The sequence below is a fragment of the Zophobas morio genome, unplaced genomic scaffold, assembly GCF_036711695.1.
Source record: "Zophobas morio isolate AGI-343-1 ecotype UQ-CSIRO unplaced genomic scaffold, CSIRO_AGI_Zmor_V1 ptg000002l, whole genome shotgun sequence".
NCBI lineage: Eukaryota > Metazoa > Arthropoda > Insecta > Coleoptera > Tenebrionidae > Zophobas > Zophobas morio.
Window position 1 is genome coordinate 2,815,021 of NW_026972107.1, and position 17,602 is coordinate 2,832,622.

Genomic DNA, 17,602 nt, shown 5'->3' on the forward strand with positions numbered 1-17,602 from the left:
CCTTTTTTTACCGATTTCGATTCCTTTTCTTCTAGAAAGTTGTCAACATCTCTTAGAATCTTCTAAACTTCTATGCAAACTTTTTCCTTGGTGGTAAGTTGAAGTTTTTGTGTCCTTTTTCATATTAGAATTTTTCTAAAACATTCTTAAGTCATGGTGACTAGCTTTCTTCTACTTTTCTGTATTTATGTCTTCTAGAATCTCTTTGAATTCTACTACTTTCCATGGAAATATAAATTCTTCTTCTATCAGAATAGACTTCTTAGACATCTAGAATACAATGTAGAACTGAAGTAAAAATTCTTCTACTTCTTTAGAAATAAGTTTTCTCCAACATTCTTAATGTATTGTACTCCTAGTTTAAAGTGGTTTTTATGACAAGATAATAAACATTATCACCTCATTATTACCCCAAGACGAACAATATCAGTTGAGTAACAAAGTACGGCCCTGCAAGAAACCGACCATTTTCTTATTTATAGCTAGGAATTTACTCCATTGTCCCCATCATCAACTTCGACACTATGGACCTATCATAAAAACCACTTTAAACTGGGAGTACAATACTTGACTTGATCTTACGTGACCTGTCAAGACCTGACCTGACGTAATCTGACCAAACTTGCCCTGACATGACCTTTCTGAACTGTGACACTGAGATATCGAAAAACTGAAAAATTAAAAACTGAGAAACCCAAAATTTGAAAAATTGAAAAATCGAGAAACTGTAAAATTGAAAATTGAAAAATAAACATCGAGAAACCGATAAATCTAAAAACTGAAAAATTTAAAAACGGCCAAACAGAGCAATAAAAACTGAGAATAAAATAAAAATGTTGAAAAATTGTCGTTTTTCTTCTTCTATTGTATTTTTCGATGTACTTTCGGAATTTTTAGATTTCGATTCCTTATCTTCTAGAAAATTAGGTCAATTTTCTCCTTGGTGGCAAATTCTATAATTTCCTAGATGTCTTTGGATCTCTCGGTCTTTCGAATTTTCCATTTTTCGATTTCTTGACGTTTTGATTTCCTGATTTCTACATTTTTCGAACTTTTGATTTTTTAATTTCCCGATGTCCGATTTTTCGGTTTTTCGATTTCTCGACTTTTTGACTTTACGATTTCTCAATTTTACCTCTTTTCGATTTCTCGATTGGTCAACTTTCCGATTTCCATCCCGGTTTTTCGAATTTTTCATTTTTCCATTTCTAGATTTTCCAATATTTCAATTATTGGAGAATTTAAATTTGCGATTTTTCAATTTCTCGTTTTTTTGATTTCTATTTCTTGATTTTTCAAATTTTCGATTTCTATTTCTCAATTTATCGACTTTTCGGTTTCTAAATTTTTAGATTTTTTAAATTGTTTCGATTTCACTTCTTTTCTCGACACTTTAGATTTTTTCAAATCCTCGTTTTTCTACTTTTTGATTTTTCAATGTTCCAATTTCTGAATTTGTCGATTTTTCAATTTTTTGATTTCTCATTTTTAAAAGTTTTCAATTTCTCTGTGCTTCGATTTTTCGACTTTTCGATTTCACAGCTTTTCGACATTTCGATTTTTTCGGTTTCTCAATTTTTTGTCTTTTTGAATTTTGACTTTTTGAATTTTTGACTTTTCCGATTTTTGGATCTCTTTCGATGTTTCGATTTTTGAATTTACAATTTTTAATTTTTTTTAGATTTTTCAATTTTTCAACGTTTCGATATCTCGGTTTTTCGATTTCACATTTTTCTCGAAATTTTGATTTTTTCGGTTTTTCTTTTTGTCAACTTTTTGATATGTTGATTTTTCAATTTTTCGATTCTTCATGTTTTCGATTTTTCAATTTCTCGTTTTTTCGATTTTGTTTCTTGGTTTTTCAACTTTTTGATTCCTCCATTTTTCTGCTTTTCATTTTTCCACTTTTTTTTTTCAATGTTTCAATTTCTGAGTTGTACGATTTCCCGATTTTTCGACATTTCAATTTTTCCAATTTTTGATTTTTCAATATTTCAATTTCTGAATTTTTCGATTTCCCGATTTTTCGACTTCTCAATTTTTTGAGATCTCAATTTTTCGATTTCCTATTTTCTAGAGAATTGTCAACATTTTTTTTAATGCTCTAAACTTTTATACAAGCTTATAATAGGTTAATTTTTTTCCTTGGTGGCAAATTCTATAATTTTAACGTTTTGATTTTCGGATTTCAAAATTTTTCGAACTTTTGATTTTTCAATTTTTAGATTTTTCAATTTATGGATGTTTCGATTTTTCAATATTTCAGTTTTGCGATTTTTCAATTTTTCGATTTCTCGGTCTTTTGACTTTTCGAATTCTCAATTTTTCATCTTTTCCATTTCTCGATTTTTCAACTTTCCAATCTTGATCTATTTCCATTTCGGTTTTTTGAATTTTCCATTTTTCCATTTCTGGATTTTCCGATTTCTCGATTTTTGAACTTCTCGATGTTTCGAGTTTTCAATTTTTGGATATTCCAGTTTTGCGATTTTTCAATTTCTCGTTTTTTCGATTTCTGTTCCTTGATTTTCAAATTTTCGACTTCGATTTCTCAATTTATCGACTTTTCGATTTCTCAATTTTTAGATTTTTAAAATTTTTTCGATTTCTCGGTTTTTCGATTTCACCTTTTTTCGCCACTTCAGACTTCTCGATTTTCTAGTTTCTCAATTTCTCGACTTTTCGACTCCTCAGGATTTCGATTACTCAATTTTTCGATACTTCAGTTTCGTAATTTTTCAATTCCTCGTTTTTTCCATTTTTGTTTTTTGATCTTTCAATTTTTCAACTTCGATTTCTTAATATAAGATTTTTCAATTTCTCGTTATTCGATTTTTCTACCTTTTGATTTTTCAGTGTTTCAATTTCTGAATTTTTCTATTCCCTGATTTTTCGATTTTTGAATTTTTCGATTTCTTAATTTTTAGAGTTTGCAATTTCTCTGTTCTTTGATTTTTCGACTTTTCGATTTTACAATTTGTCAACATTTCGTTTTTTTGGTTCCTCAATTTTTCGTCTTTTCTATTTCTCGATTTTTCAACCATTCGACTTTTTGATTTTTCAATTTCCCGATTTTTGGATCTCTTTCGATGCTTCGATTTTTCGAATTTCTCGTTTTTCAGTTTTTTAGATTTATTAGTTTCTCAACGTTTCGATATCTCGGTTTTTTGATTTCCCATTTTTTTTCGAAATTTTGATTTTTTTTGGTTTTTCAATTTTCCGACTTTCGATATGTTGATTTTCAATTTTTCGATTCTTCATGTTTTTTAATTTTTCCATTTTTCATTTTTTCGACTTCGATTGTATCGGAAAACTGAAAAATCCAAAATTGAAAAAACGAAAAACTGCAATACTGAGACATCAAAAAACTGAAGGATTAAATATCGAGAAAATGAAAAATTAAAAACGGGAAAATTGAAAAACCCAAAAATTTGAAAAATTGAAATATTACAAGGCGAAAAATTGAGGGAAAAAAATTGAAAAATCAAAAGTTGAAAATTCTAAAAATTGATAAGCGAAAAACTGAAGATCTGAACAATCAAAAATGCGCAGTACGAAAAAGTGTAAAAAAATTAAAAATCAATAAACTAAAATTGAAAATCTAAAAAAATTGAGAAACAGACAAATCTAAAAACTGAAAAATCTAAAAATAGCCAAATTGAGCAATTAAGAACTGAAAATAAAACATTTTTGAAAAATTCAAAAATGAAAAATCCGGAAACTGACTTGAGACATCGAAAAATTTAAAAATCTACAAATTTAGAAAAATCAAATATTAAAAATCGAGAAATTGAAAACTAGAAAAATTCGAAATAGATGTTGAGAAACGTCAAAGATAACGGACATAGACCTTTGGAAAAAAAAAGGTATATTGATTTTTCAATTTTTCGATTCTTCATGTTTTCGATTTTTCAGTTTCTTGTTTTTTCAATTTTTGTTTCTTGATTTTTCAACTTTTTAAGTGTTTGATTTCTCAATTTTTCGATTTCCTATCTTGAAGTTCTTCTGTAACATTGAGACCACCTTTCTTCTTCTTTGATTGCCTTTTCTATTTTCCGCATTTAAGGCTTCTAGAATTTCTTTGAGATCACGTCATATGTAACTCTCTAAATTTAATTTCACGCTGACATAGAAATTTTTCTTCTTTCAGAATAAACTTCTTAGACTTCTTCTAGAATACAGTGTGGAAATGAAGTAAAAATTCTTAAACCCTCTTAAGATAAAACTGATTTTGGCAAATAACATACCCCTAAGAAAAAAGAGGGTGGGGGGGGTAGGAGCTACTAAGATAAGACTGATTTTGGCAAATGAGATACCCCCTAAGAAAGGAGAGGGTGGGTGGGTGGGTCTAGTACTTGCTATGATTAAACTGATTTTGGCAAATGAGATACCCTCTAAGAAAAGAGGGGGTGGGTGGGCGGGCCTAGTACCTGCTAAGATTAAACTGATTTTGGCAAATGACATATCCTCTAATGAAATTCTTTTAAAAAAAAGACACTAGAAGCTCCAAAGCACTTTCATATTGTTTCCAAATAGAAATATCTAGAACCTCAAGATCAGTTCATCATTCTTTCGCTGCTCCAGTGCTTCGGCCTCATCTTCAAGGATAAGTTCTCCGACTTGAGATTCACCGCCACGCAAGGGGCGCTCGTGGTCAACGTCAACGCGGCCTTCGGGAAGTTAATCGGGCCCATAACCGGGGTACTGCTGAAGGTCTATGGGTGCAGGAGAATCGCGCTGGTGGCGGCGTCGCTGCTCACTCTAGGCATGGTGCTGACGTCGTTCTGCAGGAGTTTCGCTTTTTTCGTGGTCGCCTAGGGGCTCATTTCGTGTACTTCCGCATATTTCGCCTGGATTTTTAATCGATGAGGAGTTTCAGCGATGGGTATGCAAATGAGCGAGAGCACGCAGAGGCTGGCCTTGAATTTTTACTTCAAGAAGAAGAGGAGTGTGGCGATGGGGTTCGCGGTGACGGCGGCGGGGTTCGGGCCCATTTTGGTCCCGCAGTTGATTAGGGTGTTGATGAGGGTGTACAGCACCCAAGAAGTGGCGTTGATTTATGGGGGTATTTGCACCCATGTGTTCGTGGCGGCTTCGTTGCTCCAGCCGGTGCAGTGGCACATGAAGGAGGAGCGAAACAACCCGGAGGAGGGGCTACTTTTGGGTACTTATTGTCATTTGTGTCACTCTTAATCAAGTGGGTAATTTAAGCAGACGAGAAGAGTCAAGAGTGTGAAAAGAAACGGGAAACTCTATGTGGGACGATTTTGACCAACATTGCCAAAATTTTTGACTTGGATTTACTCAAGGACCCGGTTTTTGACAACATTTTAGTCGGATTGGCACTGGCGACGTTCGCCGAGATAAACTTTACCCTTTTAATGCCTTTCATTCTTCACGACTTTGGGCTGAAGACCGGCGAAATCGCCACTTTTTTGTCGACTTTGGGCGTCTCGGATATGCTTTTTCGTTTCGTGGGGCCCTACATAGGCAACTATTTTACTAAACCGTCGAGACTGATGTACGTCTACGCGCTCGCTATTCTTACAGTAGTTAGATTCAGTAAGTAACAACTACGATTTGAGTGTTTTTTGCTATGATGAGTCAAAATTTTAGCTCTTCTTATCTCCAAAAATTACTACGTTCTTTTAGTGATTGCGTTCACCTGGGGAATCGCTAAAGGCGTTCGGAAAGTTTACATGTGGTTGGTTATTCCGGACCATGTGTCAGCTGATAAACTGGCGTCTGCTGGAGGTATAGAAACTTTGGCTAATGGTATTTGTATTTTGGTTGGGGGACCCATCATGGGCGCTCTTCGTGACGCAACCGGGAGCTATGTTATTTGTATTGTTGTTATGAATTGCGTCACCCTTGTCACTATTTTGATGTGGTGTACAGAGGCTGTTATTGTGAAATGTAGGGGTAGGAATAAGGCTAAAGTGAAAGAATAAAGGGTTGTTGTTTATGGGGTGTTTTAATTGAAGTCTGCAAGCTTGTTGGGAACTTTTGTCTTTTAGTTTTCTTTTTCTCCAGTTTTCATCGATTGTTCTAGAATTTCCTTTTTTACCGATTTCGATTCCTTTTCTTCTAGAAAGTTGTCAACATCTCTTAGAATGTTCTAAACTTCTGTGCAAACTTTCTCCTTGGTGGTAAGTTAAAGTTTTTGTGTCCTTTCTCATATTAGAATTTTACTAAAACATTCTTAAATCATGGTGACTAACTTTCTTCGTTTTCTATGTGATAGATATAGGAAAACTGAAAAATCCAAAATTGAAAAAACGAAAAACTGAAAAATTAAACACACGGTACGAAAGACTGTGCAATTGAAAAATTAAAAGTCGAAAAATGGAGAAACTGTAAAACTGAAAATTCAAAAATAAAGATTCAGAAACGGAAAACTTCAAAAACTTAAAAATCCAAAAATGGCTAAATTGAGCAATTAAAAGGTGAAAATGAAGTAATTGCCATCATAAAAAATTTTAAAAATTTCAAAGTTGAAAACCGAGAAACTGACTTGAAACATCGAAAAATTAAGAAAAAATTGAAAAATCAAAAATAAAAATCGAGAAATTGAAAAGTCGAATAATTCGAAACCGATGTTAAGAAACGTCAAAGATACACGAAAATAGACCTCTGGAAAATAAGAGTTCAGATTGATTACAAATTTTACCAATAAATTTGTGTAAATCATGAAAATAAAAAAAGAATGTTTATTTTCTGAACAATTTAAAAATGAAAAAGAAAGTCTTTAAATCTCAAAAATTTAAATGAATTCAAACTTCCGATAAGTCAGAAAACTGTTTTTTTTTAAGTATTCTCGAACGAATTTTAGCCTTAGTTTTCTCGTACTGTTCTGGGTTCTTATCTATTTTGTTACCGTTTTTCTTCTTGTGTTGTATTTTTCGATCTACTTTTGGAACTTTTAGATTTCGATTCCTTTTCTTCTAGAAAATTGGGTTAATTTTTCTCCTTGGCGGCAAATTCTATAATTTCCTAGATTTCTTTGGATCTCTCGGTCTTCCGAATTTTCCATTTTTGGTTTCCTGATTTCCAAATTTTTCGAAGTTTCGGTTTTTTGATTTCTCGACTTTTTGACGTTTTGATTTCTCAATTTTACGGTTTTTCGGTTCCTCGATTTTTCAACTTTCAGATTTCCATTTATTTCCATCTGTTTTTCGAATTTTCCATTTTCCCATTTTTAGATTTTCCGATTTCTCGATTTTTGGATTTCTCAATGTTTCGAGTTTTCAATTTTTTGATATTTCAATTTTGCGATTTTTCAATTTCTCGGTTTTTCAATTTCTGTTCCTTGATTTTTCAAATGTTTGACATCGATTTCTCAATTTATTAGCTTTTCGATTTATCAATTTATCGATTTTTTGATTTTTCAATTTTTAGACTTTTCAGTCTTTCGATTTCTTCTCTTTTAGATTTCACTTTTTTTCTGGACACTTTCGATTTCTCTATTTTTCGATTTCACAATTTCTTTACTTTTCGATTTTTCAATTTTTAGATTTTTGAAATTCTTTCAATTTCTCAGATTTTCGATTTCAATTTTTTTCTTCGACAGTTTCGGTTTCTCAACTTTTCGACTTTTCGACTTCTTGGTAGTTACATTATTTAATTTTTCGATATTTCAGTTTTGCGATTTTTTCGATTTCTGTTCCTTGATTTTTCAAATATTCGACTTCTCGGTTTCTCGGTTTATCGCCTTTTCGATATCTCAATTCATCGCTTTTTAAATTTCTCAATTTTTAGATTTTTCAAATTCTTTCGATTTTTCAGCTTTTCGATTTCACATTTTTTTCGATTTCTCGATTTTTCAGTTTCATAATTTCTCGATTTTTCAGTTTCTTAATTTTCCGATTTTTCAGTTTCTTAATTTCTCGATTTTTCAGTTTCTTAATTTCTCAACCTTTCGACTTTTCGGTATTTTGATTTTTCAATTTTTCGATATTTCAGTTTCGTGATTTTTCAATGTCTTGTTTTTTCGATTTTTGTTTCTTGTTCTTTCAATTTTTCAACGTCGATTTCTCGATATAAGGTTTTTCAAATTTTCGATTTCTCAATTCTTCAGATTTTCGGTTTTTGAATTTCTCATTATTCGATTTTTCTACTTGTTCTTGTTCTTCAGTGTTTCAATTTCTGAATTTTTCGATTCTTCGATTTTTCAATTTTTAGATTTTTCCAATTCTTTCGATTTCTCGATTTTTCGATTTCCTAATTTCTCGACTTTTCGATTTCTTGGTATTTCAGTTTCGTGATTTTTTAATTTCTCGTTTTTTTCAATTTTTATTTCTTGATCTTTCAATTTTTCAACTTTGATTTCTCGATATAAGGTTCCTCAAATTTTCGATTTCTCAATTCTTCAGGTTTTCGGTTTTTCGATTACTGAATTTTTCGAATCCCCGATTTTTTTTTTTTCGATTTCACAAGTCTTTGATATTTCGATTATTTTTTCGATTTTTTCGTTTTCTCGATTTTTCTACTATTCCACTTTTTGATTTTTCAATTTCCCGATTTTTGAATCAATTTCCATGTCCCGATTTTTCGAATTTTCAATTTCTCAACGTTTCGACATCTTGGTTTTTCGACTTCACATTTTTTTCGGTTTTTCTTATTATCGACTTTTCCGATACGTTGATTTTTCAATTTTTCGATTCTTTCGGTTTTCTTCGATTTTTGAATTTCTGGTTTTTCGATTTTTGTTTCTTGATTTTTCAACTTTTTGATTTCTCCATTTTTCGACATTTCTACTTTTCAATTTTTCGACTTCGATTTTTCAATTTTTCCACTTTTTGATTTTTCAATGTTTCAATTTCTAAATTGTACGATTTCCCGATTTTTCGACTTTTCAATTACTTGAGATCTCATTTTTCCGATTTCCTATCTTCAAGTTCTTCTAGAAAAACATTTTTTTTTAATGCTCTAAACTTTTGTACAAACTTTCATTAGGTTAATTTTTCTCCATTTTCCGCTTTCTCGACTTTTTGATTTCGTGATTTCTGAATTTTTCGAAGTTTTGTTTTTACATCTCGATTTTTCGACTCGGCATTTCGATTTTTCAATATTTCAGTTTTGCGATTTTTTAATTTTTCGATTTCTCGACTTTTTGACTTTTCGATTTCTCAGTTTTTCGTCTTTTCGATTTCTATTGTCATCTCGGTTTTTCGAATTTGCTGTTCTTCAATTTTTAGATTTTCTGATTTCTCGATTTTTGAACTTCTCCATACTTCGAGTTTTTAATTTTTGGATATTTCAGTTTTGCGATTTTTCAAATTTTCCACTTCGAATTGTCAATTTATCGCCTTTTCGATTTCTCAGTTTATCGACTTTTCAATTTTTAAAATTCTTCCGATTTCTCGACTTTTCGATTTTACATTTTTTTCGACACTTTCGAATTTTCTAATTCCTCAACTTTTCAATTTTTCGGTATTTCGATTTTTCGATTTTTGTTTCCTGATCTTTCAATTTTTCAACTTCGATTTCTCGATATATGGTTTTTCAAAATTTCTATTTCTCAATTTTTTAAGTTTTCGGTTTTACAATTCCTTGTTTTTCTATTTTTTTATTTTTCAGTGTTTCAATTTGTGATTTTTTTATAGTTTTCATTTTCTCTCTTCGTCAATTTTTCAACTTTTCGATTTCTCGATTTTTCAACTATACGACTTTTGATTTTTCAATTTCCCTATTTTTGGATCTCTTTCGATGTCTCGATTTTTCGAATTTTCAATTTTTCGATTTTTTAGATTTTTCAATTTCTCAGATATCTCGGTTTTTCGATTTCACATTTTTTTCGAAGTTTTGATTTTTTCGGTTTTTAATTTTTCTACTTTTCGATATGTTGATTTTTCAATTTTTCGATTCATCATGTGTTCGATTTTTCAATTTTATTTTCGTTTCTTGATTTTTCAATTTTTTAATTTTTCGATTTTTCGGTTTTTCGACTTCGATTATATCGGAAAACTGTAAATCCAAAATTGAAAAACGAAAAACTGCAACAGTAAGACATCGAAAAATTGAAAAATTAAATATCGAGAAAATGAAAAATTAAAAACGGAGAAATTAAAAAACCCAAAAATTGAAAAATTGCAGAATTGAGGAAAAGAAACACTGAAAAATCAGAAGTTGAAAATTCCAAAAATTGATAAGCGATAAACTGAAAATTTGATGAACAATAAAAAATGCACAGTACGAAAAAGAGTACGATTGAAAAATTAAAAATCAATAAACTAAAATTGAAAATCTAAAAAAAAAATGAGAACCAGACAAATCTAAAAACTGAAAAATCTAAACATGGCCAAATTGAGAAATTAAGAACTGAAAACCGACTTGAGACATCGAAAAATTGAAAAATCTATAAATTTTGAAAAATCAAAAATTAAAAATCGAAAAATTGAAAAATAGAAAAATTCGAAATAGATGTTGAGAAATGTCAAAGATAACGGACATAGACCTTTGGAAAAAACAATTTTTCGATTTCCTATCTTGAAGTTCTTCAGTAACGTGGTGACCACCTTTCTTCTTCTTTTATTTCCTTTTCTATTTTCCGCATTTATGGCTTCTAGAATCTGTTTGAGGTCACGTCATATGTAACTCTCTAAATTTAATTTCACGCTGAAGTAGAAATTCTTCTTCTTTCAGAATAAACTTCTTAGACTTCTTCTAGAATACAGTATAGAAATGAAGTAAAAATTCTTCAACCTTCTTAAGATAAAATAAAGGATGTTTTCTGTTTGGTGGCAAATTCTCTCAGTCTTTAAAATTTTCTATTTTTCGATTTCTTGACTTTTTGATTTCCTGATTTCTAAATTTTTCGAAGTTTTGATTTTTCAATTTCTCGATGTTTCGATTTTTCAATATTTCAGTTTTGCGATTTTTCAATTTTTCGATTTCTCAATTTTTTGACTTTTCGATTTCTCAATTATTCGTTTTTTCGACTTCTCGACTTTTCAACTTTCCAATTTTTGGACTTCTCGATATTTCGATTTTTCAATTTTTCGATCTTTCCGTTTTGTGATTTTTCAATTTCTCGTTTTTTCGATTTTTGTTTCTTCATTTTTAAAATTTTCGATTTCTCAATTCTTCAGGTTTTCAGTTTTTCAATAAGGTTTTCGGTTTTTCAATTTCTTGTTTTTTTCGATTTTTCTACTCTTTGATTTTTCAATATTTCAGTTCAGCTTCTGAATTTTTCGATTCTTCGATTTTTCTATTTTTCTATTTTTCTATTTTTAAAGTTTTTAATTCGATTTTTAGGACAATAACCATAACAACTAGTAGTCATTAATCGTTGTGTATTATTAATAAAACAAGCTGTTATTTTTCATTAATAAATAAACCAAAAAAAGTGTAATGTTTCCAAATTTTGATCATTTTTTTTAAAGTTATTCACCAGTGCTTGCTAAGTTAAAACTGATTTTGGCAATGACATACCCTCTAAGAAAAGAGAGGGTGGGTGGCCGGGGCTAGTAGCTGCCAAGACAAGACTGATTTTGGCAAATGAGATACCCTCGAAGAAAAGAGAGGGTGGGTGGGCGGGGCTAGTAGCTGCTAAGATAAGACTGATTTTGGCAAATCAGATACCTTCTAAAAAACGAGAGGGTGGGTGGGTGGGGCTAGTACCTGCTAAGATTAAACTAATTTTGGCAAATGACATACTCTCTAAAAAAGAGTGGGCGGTTGGGTGGGGCTAGTACCTGCTAAGATTATTTTTAATGTTTTAAACTTTTATACAAACTTTCATTAAGTTAATTTTTCCCTTTGGTGGCAAATTCTATAATTTCCTAGATCTCTTTGGATTTCTCGGTCTTTAAATTTTTCCATTTTTCGATTTCTTGACTTTATGATTTCCTGCTTTCTAAATTTTTGGAAGTTTAGATTTTTCAATTTCCCGATGTTTCGATTTTTCAGTTTCTCGATTTCGCGGCTTATTGCATTTCGATTTTTCAATATTTCAGTTTTGCGATTTTTCAATTTTTCGATTTCTCGACTTTTCAACTTTCCATTTTTTCAATTTCATGATTTTTGTATCTATTTTCATCTCGGTTTTTTGGACTTCTCCATATTTCGAGTTTTTAATTTTTGGATATTTCAGTTTTGAAATTTTCAATTTCCCGTTTATCGATGTCTGTTCCTTGATTTTTGAAATTTTCGACTTCGGTTTCTCAATCTCTCGACTTCTCGACTTCTCGGTGTTTCGATTTTTCAATTTTTCGATCTTCCAGTTTTGTGATTTTTCAATTTCTCGTTTTTTCGATTTTTGTTTCTTCATTTTTAACATTTTCGATTTCTCAATTCTTCAGGTTTTCAGTTTTTCAATCCGGTTTTCGGTTTTTCAATTTCTTGTTTTTTCGGTTTTTTTCTACTCTTTGATTTTTCAATATTTCAGCTTCTGAATTTTTCGATTCTCGATTTTTCGATTTCTCTATTTTTCTATTTTTAAAGTTTTCAATTTCTCTCTTCTTCGATTTTTAGTACAATAACCATAACAACTAGTAGTCATTAATCGTTGTGTATTATTTATTATTAATAAAACAAGCTGTTATTTTTCATTAATAAATAAACCAAAAAAAGTGTAATGTTTCCAAATTTTGATCATTTTTTTAAAAGTTATTCACCAGTGCTTGCTAAGATAAAACTGATTTTGGCAATGACATACCCTCTAAGAAAAGAGAGGGTGGGTGGGCGGGGCTAGTAGCTGCTAAGATAAGACTGATTTTGGCAAATCAGATACCTTCTAAAAAACGAGAGGGTGGGTGGGTGGGGCTAGTACCTGCTAAGATTAAACTAATTTTGGCAAACGACATGCTCTCTAAAAAAGAGTGGGCGGGTGGGCGGGGCTAGTACCTGCTAAGATTATTTTTAATGTTTTAAACTTTTATACAAATTTTCATTAAGTTAATTTTTCCCTTTGGTGGCAAATTCTATAATTTCCTAGATCTCTTCGGATTTTTCGGTCTTTAAAATTTTTCCATTTTTCGATTTCTTGACTTTATGATTTCCTGCTTTTTAAATTTTTGGAAGTTTAGATTTTTCAATTTCTCGATGTTTCGATTTTTCAGTTTCTCGATTTCGCGACTTATTGCATTTCGATTTTTCAATATTTCAGTTTTGCGATTTTTCAATTTTTCGATTTCTCGACTTTTCAACTTTCCATTTTTTCAATTTCATGATTTTTGTATCTATTTTCATCTCGGTGTTTTGGACTTCTCCATATTTCGAGTTTTCAATTTTTGGATATTTCAGTTTTGAAATTTTCAATTTCCCGTTTTTCGATGTCTGTTCCTTGATTTTTGAAATTTTCGACTTCGGTTTCTCAATCTCTCGACTTCTCGACTTCTCGGTGTTTCGATTTTTCAATTTTTCGATCTTACAGTTTTGTGATTTTTCAGTTTCTCGTTTTTTCGATTTTTGTTTCTTCATTTTTAAAATTTTCGATTTCTCAATTCTTCAGGTTTTCAGTTTTTCAATCCGGTTTTCGGTTTTTCAATTTCTTGTTTTTTCGGTTTTTTTCTACTCTTTGATTTTTCAATATTTCAGCTTCTGAATTTTTCGATTCTCGATTTTTCGATTTTTCTATTTTTCTATTTTTAAAGTTTTCAATTTCTCTCTTCTTCGATTTTTAGTACAATAACCATAACAACTAGTAGTCATTAATCGTTGTGTATTATTTATTATTAATAAAACAAGCTGTTATTTTTCATTAATAAATAAACCAAAAAAAGTGTAATGTTTCCAAATTTTGATCATTTTTTTAAAAGTTATTCACCAGTGCTTGCTAAGATAAAACTGATTTTGGCAATGACATACCCTCTAAGAAAAGAGAGGGTGGGTGGGCGGGGCTAGTAGCTGCTAAGATAAGACTGATTTTGGCAAATCAGATACCTTCTAAAAAACGAGAGGGTGGGTGGGTGGGGCTAGTACCTGCTAAGATTAAACTAATTTTGGCAAATGACATGCTCTCTAAAAAAGAGTGGGCGGGTGGGCGGGGCTAGTACCTGCTAAGATTATTTTTAATGTTTTAAACTTTTATACAAACTTTCATTAAGTTAATTTTTCCCTTTGGTGGCAAATTCTATAATTTCCTAGATTTCTTTGGATTTCTCGGTCTTTAAAATTTTCCACTTTTCGATTTCTTGACTTTATGATTTCCTGCTTTCTAAATTTTTGGAAGTTTAGATTTTTCAATTTCTCGATGTTTCGATTTTTCAGTTTCTCGACTTTTCAACTTTCCATTTTTTCAATTTCATAATTTTTGTATCTATTTGCATCTCGGTTTTTGGACTTCTCCATATTTCGAGTTTTCAATTTTTGGATATTTCAGTTTTGAGATTTTGAATTTCCCGTTTTTCGATGTCTGTTCCTTGATTTTTGAAATTTTCGACTTCGGTTTCTCAATCTCTCGACTTTTCGACTTCTCGGTATTTCGATTTTTCAATTTTTCGATCTTCCAGTTTTGTGATTTTCCAATTTCTCGTTTTTTTGATTTTTGTTTCTTCATTTTTTAAATTTTCGATTTCTCAATTCTTCAGGTTTTCAGTTATTCAATCAGGTTTTCGGTTTTTCAATTTCTTGTTTTTTCGATTTTTCTACTCTTTGATTTTTCAATATTTCAGCTTCTGAATTTTTCGATTGCCCGATTTTTATTAATAAAACAAGGTGTTATTTTTCATTAATAAATAAACCAAAAAAGTGTAATGTTTCCAAATTTTGATCATTTTTTTAAAAGTTAGTCACCAGTGCTTGTTAAGATAAAACTGATTTTGGGAATGACATACCCTCTAAGAAAAGAGAGGGTGGGTGGGCGGGGCTAGTAGCTGCCAAGACAAGACTGATTTTGGCAAATGAGATACCCGCGAAGAAAAGAGAGGGTGGGTGGGCGGGGCTAGTAGCTGCTAAGATAAGACTGATTTTGGCAAATGACATACTGTCTAAAAAAGAGAGGGCGGGTGGGCGGGGCTAGTACCTGCTAAGATTATTTTTAATGTTTTAAGCTTTTATACAAACTTTCATTAAGTTAATTTTTCATTTTGGTGGCAATTTCTATGATTTCCTAGATCTCTTTGGATTTCTCGGTCTTTAAAATTTTCCATTTTTCGATTTCTTGACTGTATATATTCCTGATTTCTAAATTTTTGGAAGTTTTGATTTTTCAACTTCTCCATGTTTCGATTTTTTAGTTTCTCGATTTCGCGACTTATCACATTTCGATTTTTCAATATTTCAGTTTTGCGATTTTTCAATTTTTCGATTTCTCAACTTTTTGACTTTTCGATTTCTCAATTATTCGTCTTTTCGATGTCTCGACTTTTCAACTTTCCAATTTTTCCATCTCGGTTTTTTGGACTTCTCGATATTTCGAGTTTTCAATTTTTGGATATTTCAGTTTTGAGATTTTTCAATTTCCCGTTTTTTTCGATTTCTGTTCCTTGATTTTTGAAATTTTCGACTTCGGTTTCTCAATCTCTCGACTTTTCGACTTCCCGGCATTTCGATTTTTCAAGTTTTCGATTTTTCAGTTTCGTGATTTTTCAATTTCTCGTTTTTTCGATTTTTGTTTCTTTATTTTTAAAATTTTCGATTTCTCAATTCTTCAGGTTTTCAGTTATTCAATCAGGTTTTCGGTTCTTGAATTTCTTGTTTTTTTTTATTTTTCTACTCTTTCATTTTTCAATATTTCAGCTTCTGAATTTTTCGATTGTCCGATTTTTATTAATAAAACAAGGTGTTATTTTTCATTAATAAATAAACCAAAAAAAGTGTAATGTTTCCAAATTTTGATCATTTTTTTAAAAGTTAGTCATCAGTGCTTGCTAAGATAAAACCGATTTTGGCAATGACATATCCTCTAAGAAAAGAGAGGGTGGGTGGGCGGGGCTAGTAGCTGCTAAGACAAGACTGATTTTGGCAAATGAGATACCCTCGAAGAAAAGAGAGGGTGGGTGGGCGGGGCTAGTACCTGCTCAGATTAAACTGATTTTGGCAAATGACATATCCTCTGAGAAATTTAATGAAATTCTTTTAAGAAAAGACACTAGAGGCTCCAAAGCACTTTCAAATTCTTTACAAATAGGAATATCTAGAATCTCAAGATCGTTTTAAATTTCTCAAAAAAAAACCGGGGTCCAAAAATTAACTCAAAAACAGGTAATTTCAGAATTTTCAAAAATAGAACAAAGTCCCGCAAAATTGTTTTAAACAATTTAGAAAAAAATCTTCATGGGCTTCCAAAATAATACACCATGGGAACCCAAGAGTTTCCTGGATTGAAAAAAACCACTGCGGCACTCAAGACTTTCAAATTCATAAAAGATAAAACACTAAATGCTAAAAAGGTTTTTTCAAGTACATCTAGCAACAAAACACAAGATTCCTTTAAATTTATCCGAAATAAAACACCAGGGGACGTAATTACTATTTTTCCCAGATTCACCAGTTGATTGTTCAGAGCGTCGCGGAGAGTTAATCCGCTATTTTCCAAACACCCGGTAAGGCAAAAAAAAGCTACTTCACCTGGACTTTAGCTGAACCGACCTGACCTATGAAACAACATACGTAAAAATTAATAAAAATTCTCTATTATGATATCTACAAGAAAGAACTTTCGGCATCACGTAGTTTATGAAGGGTCCCCTTGCGGCTCCTTGCGTCGCCCCTGATTGGAGTGCGTTCTGAGTCGGGGCCTCCTTTGTGGCGATCGTCCGGACGTCGATCGACTCCCATTGTGTCCGACTTCCGCGCTCTTTTGATTTTTAATTTCGGAATTTCGTCCGACCCGTAAATAATCCAATATTTATTTTGGTATATAGGTATTCTGGGAAGTTCGTCCGCATCGCATCGACAAGCGAAGAAGTCACCCATCGATCCGGGAGCTAAGTGATACAAAGTGACTTCCCTGGTGCACTCCAAGTGAAATTAATTCAGCCAAGGCATGACTCGACTGTAGTTTTCGTCGAAATAAATAATAGGCGGCGAACGTGCGAAAATCTTGCCGCCCACCGTTCGCCGCCAAGTTGATTTGTTTGTGACAAATTAAAAACGAAATCCGCAGCTTTAAAAAATTAACACCCCCAATAACGGAACGAGGCTGTTATAGTAAACAGAGGGATCATGCCGGCGCTCGATTATTGAACCATTTTATATTTACACCTGTAATATCACGTTTCGCCGCTGCTAAAAAATCACGCTTGTGGATCCAGCGATTCGAAGCGCACCGCAAATTGGATTTTTATTGGCTCCGAAACTGTGCACTTGAGGAGTAATTAAGCGATCAGATCAAAGAAATGTTTGATTCGAGATTTTATTCGGAGTCGTGCACGCTTGATTAGCTGCTTTTCGGCCGGAGCCGAAATTAATGGCAGCGAGCTTAATCTGACAATTTCCGGGACAATTTCGGATTTAAGTCGATTAGGAGACGTTAATGGCGGCGATGGCCAGAGGCGGCGGGCCTTATTAGCGCTTGGCTTTGCTTAATAATTATTGTTTTGCATTTTAAGAGGTAGCCGTGACGTAAACAAATGTGGCGGCGCACGACGCCGCCCCCAAAGGCCGCGCGATATAAAAACACCACTGGCGATACCATCGCTACATCAGTCCAAATTGT

At 31.9% G+C, this 17,602-nt stretch overlaps 1 protein-coding gene across 1 annotated transcript; it reads left to right on the forward strand.

The window, feature by feature from the left end:
* The first annotated feature begins 967 nt into the window (after nucleotides 1-967).
* LOC135132850 (monocarboxylate transporter 6-like) lies at nucleotides 968-6,412 on the forward strand. Its single transcript, XM_064061064.1, is given in 6 exon segments — nucleotides 968-985; nucleotides 4,537-4,831; nucleotides 4,880-5,164; nucleotides 5,215-5,562; nucleotides 5,617-5,916; nucleotides 6,369-6,412. Coding segments are annotated over 6 exon segments (1,290 nt in total).
* The last annotated feature ends 11,190 nt before the right edge of the window (nucleotides 6,413-17,602 follow it).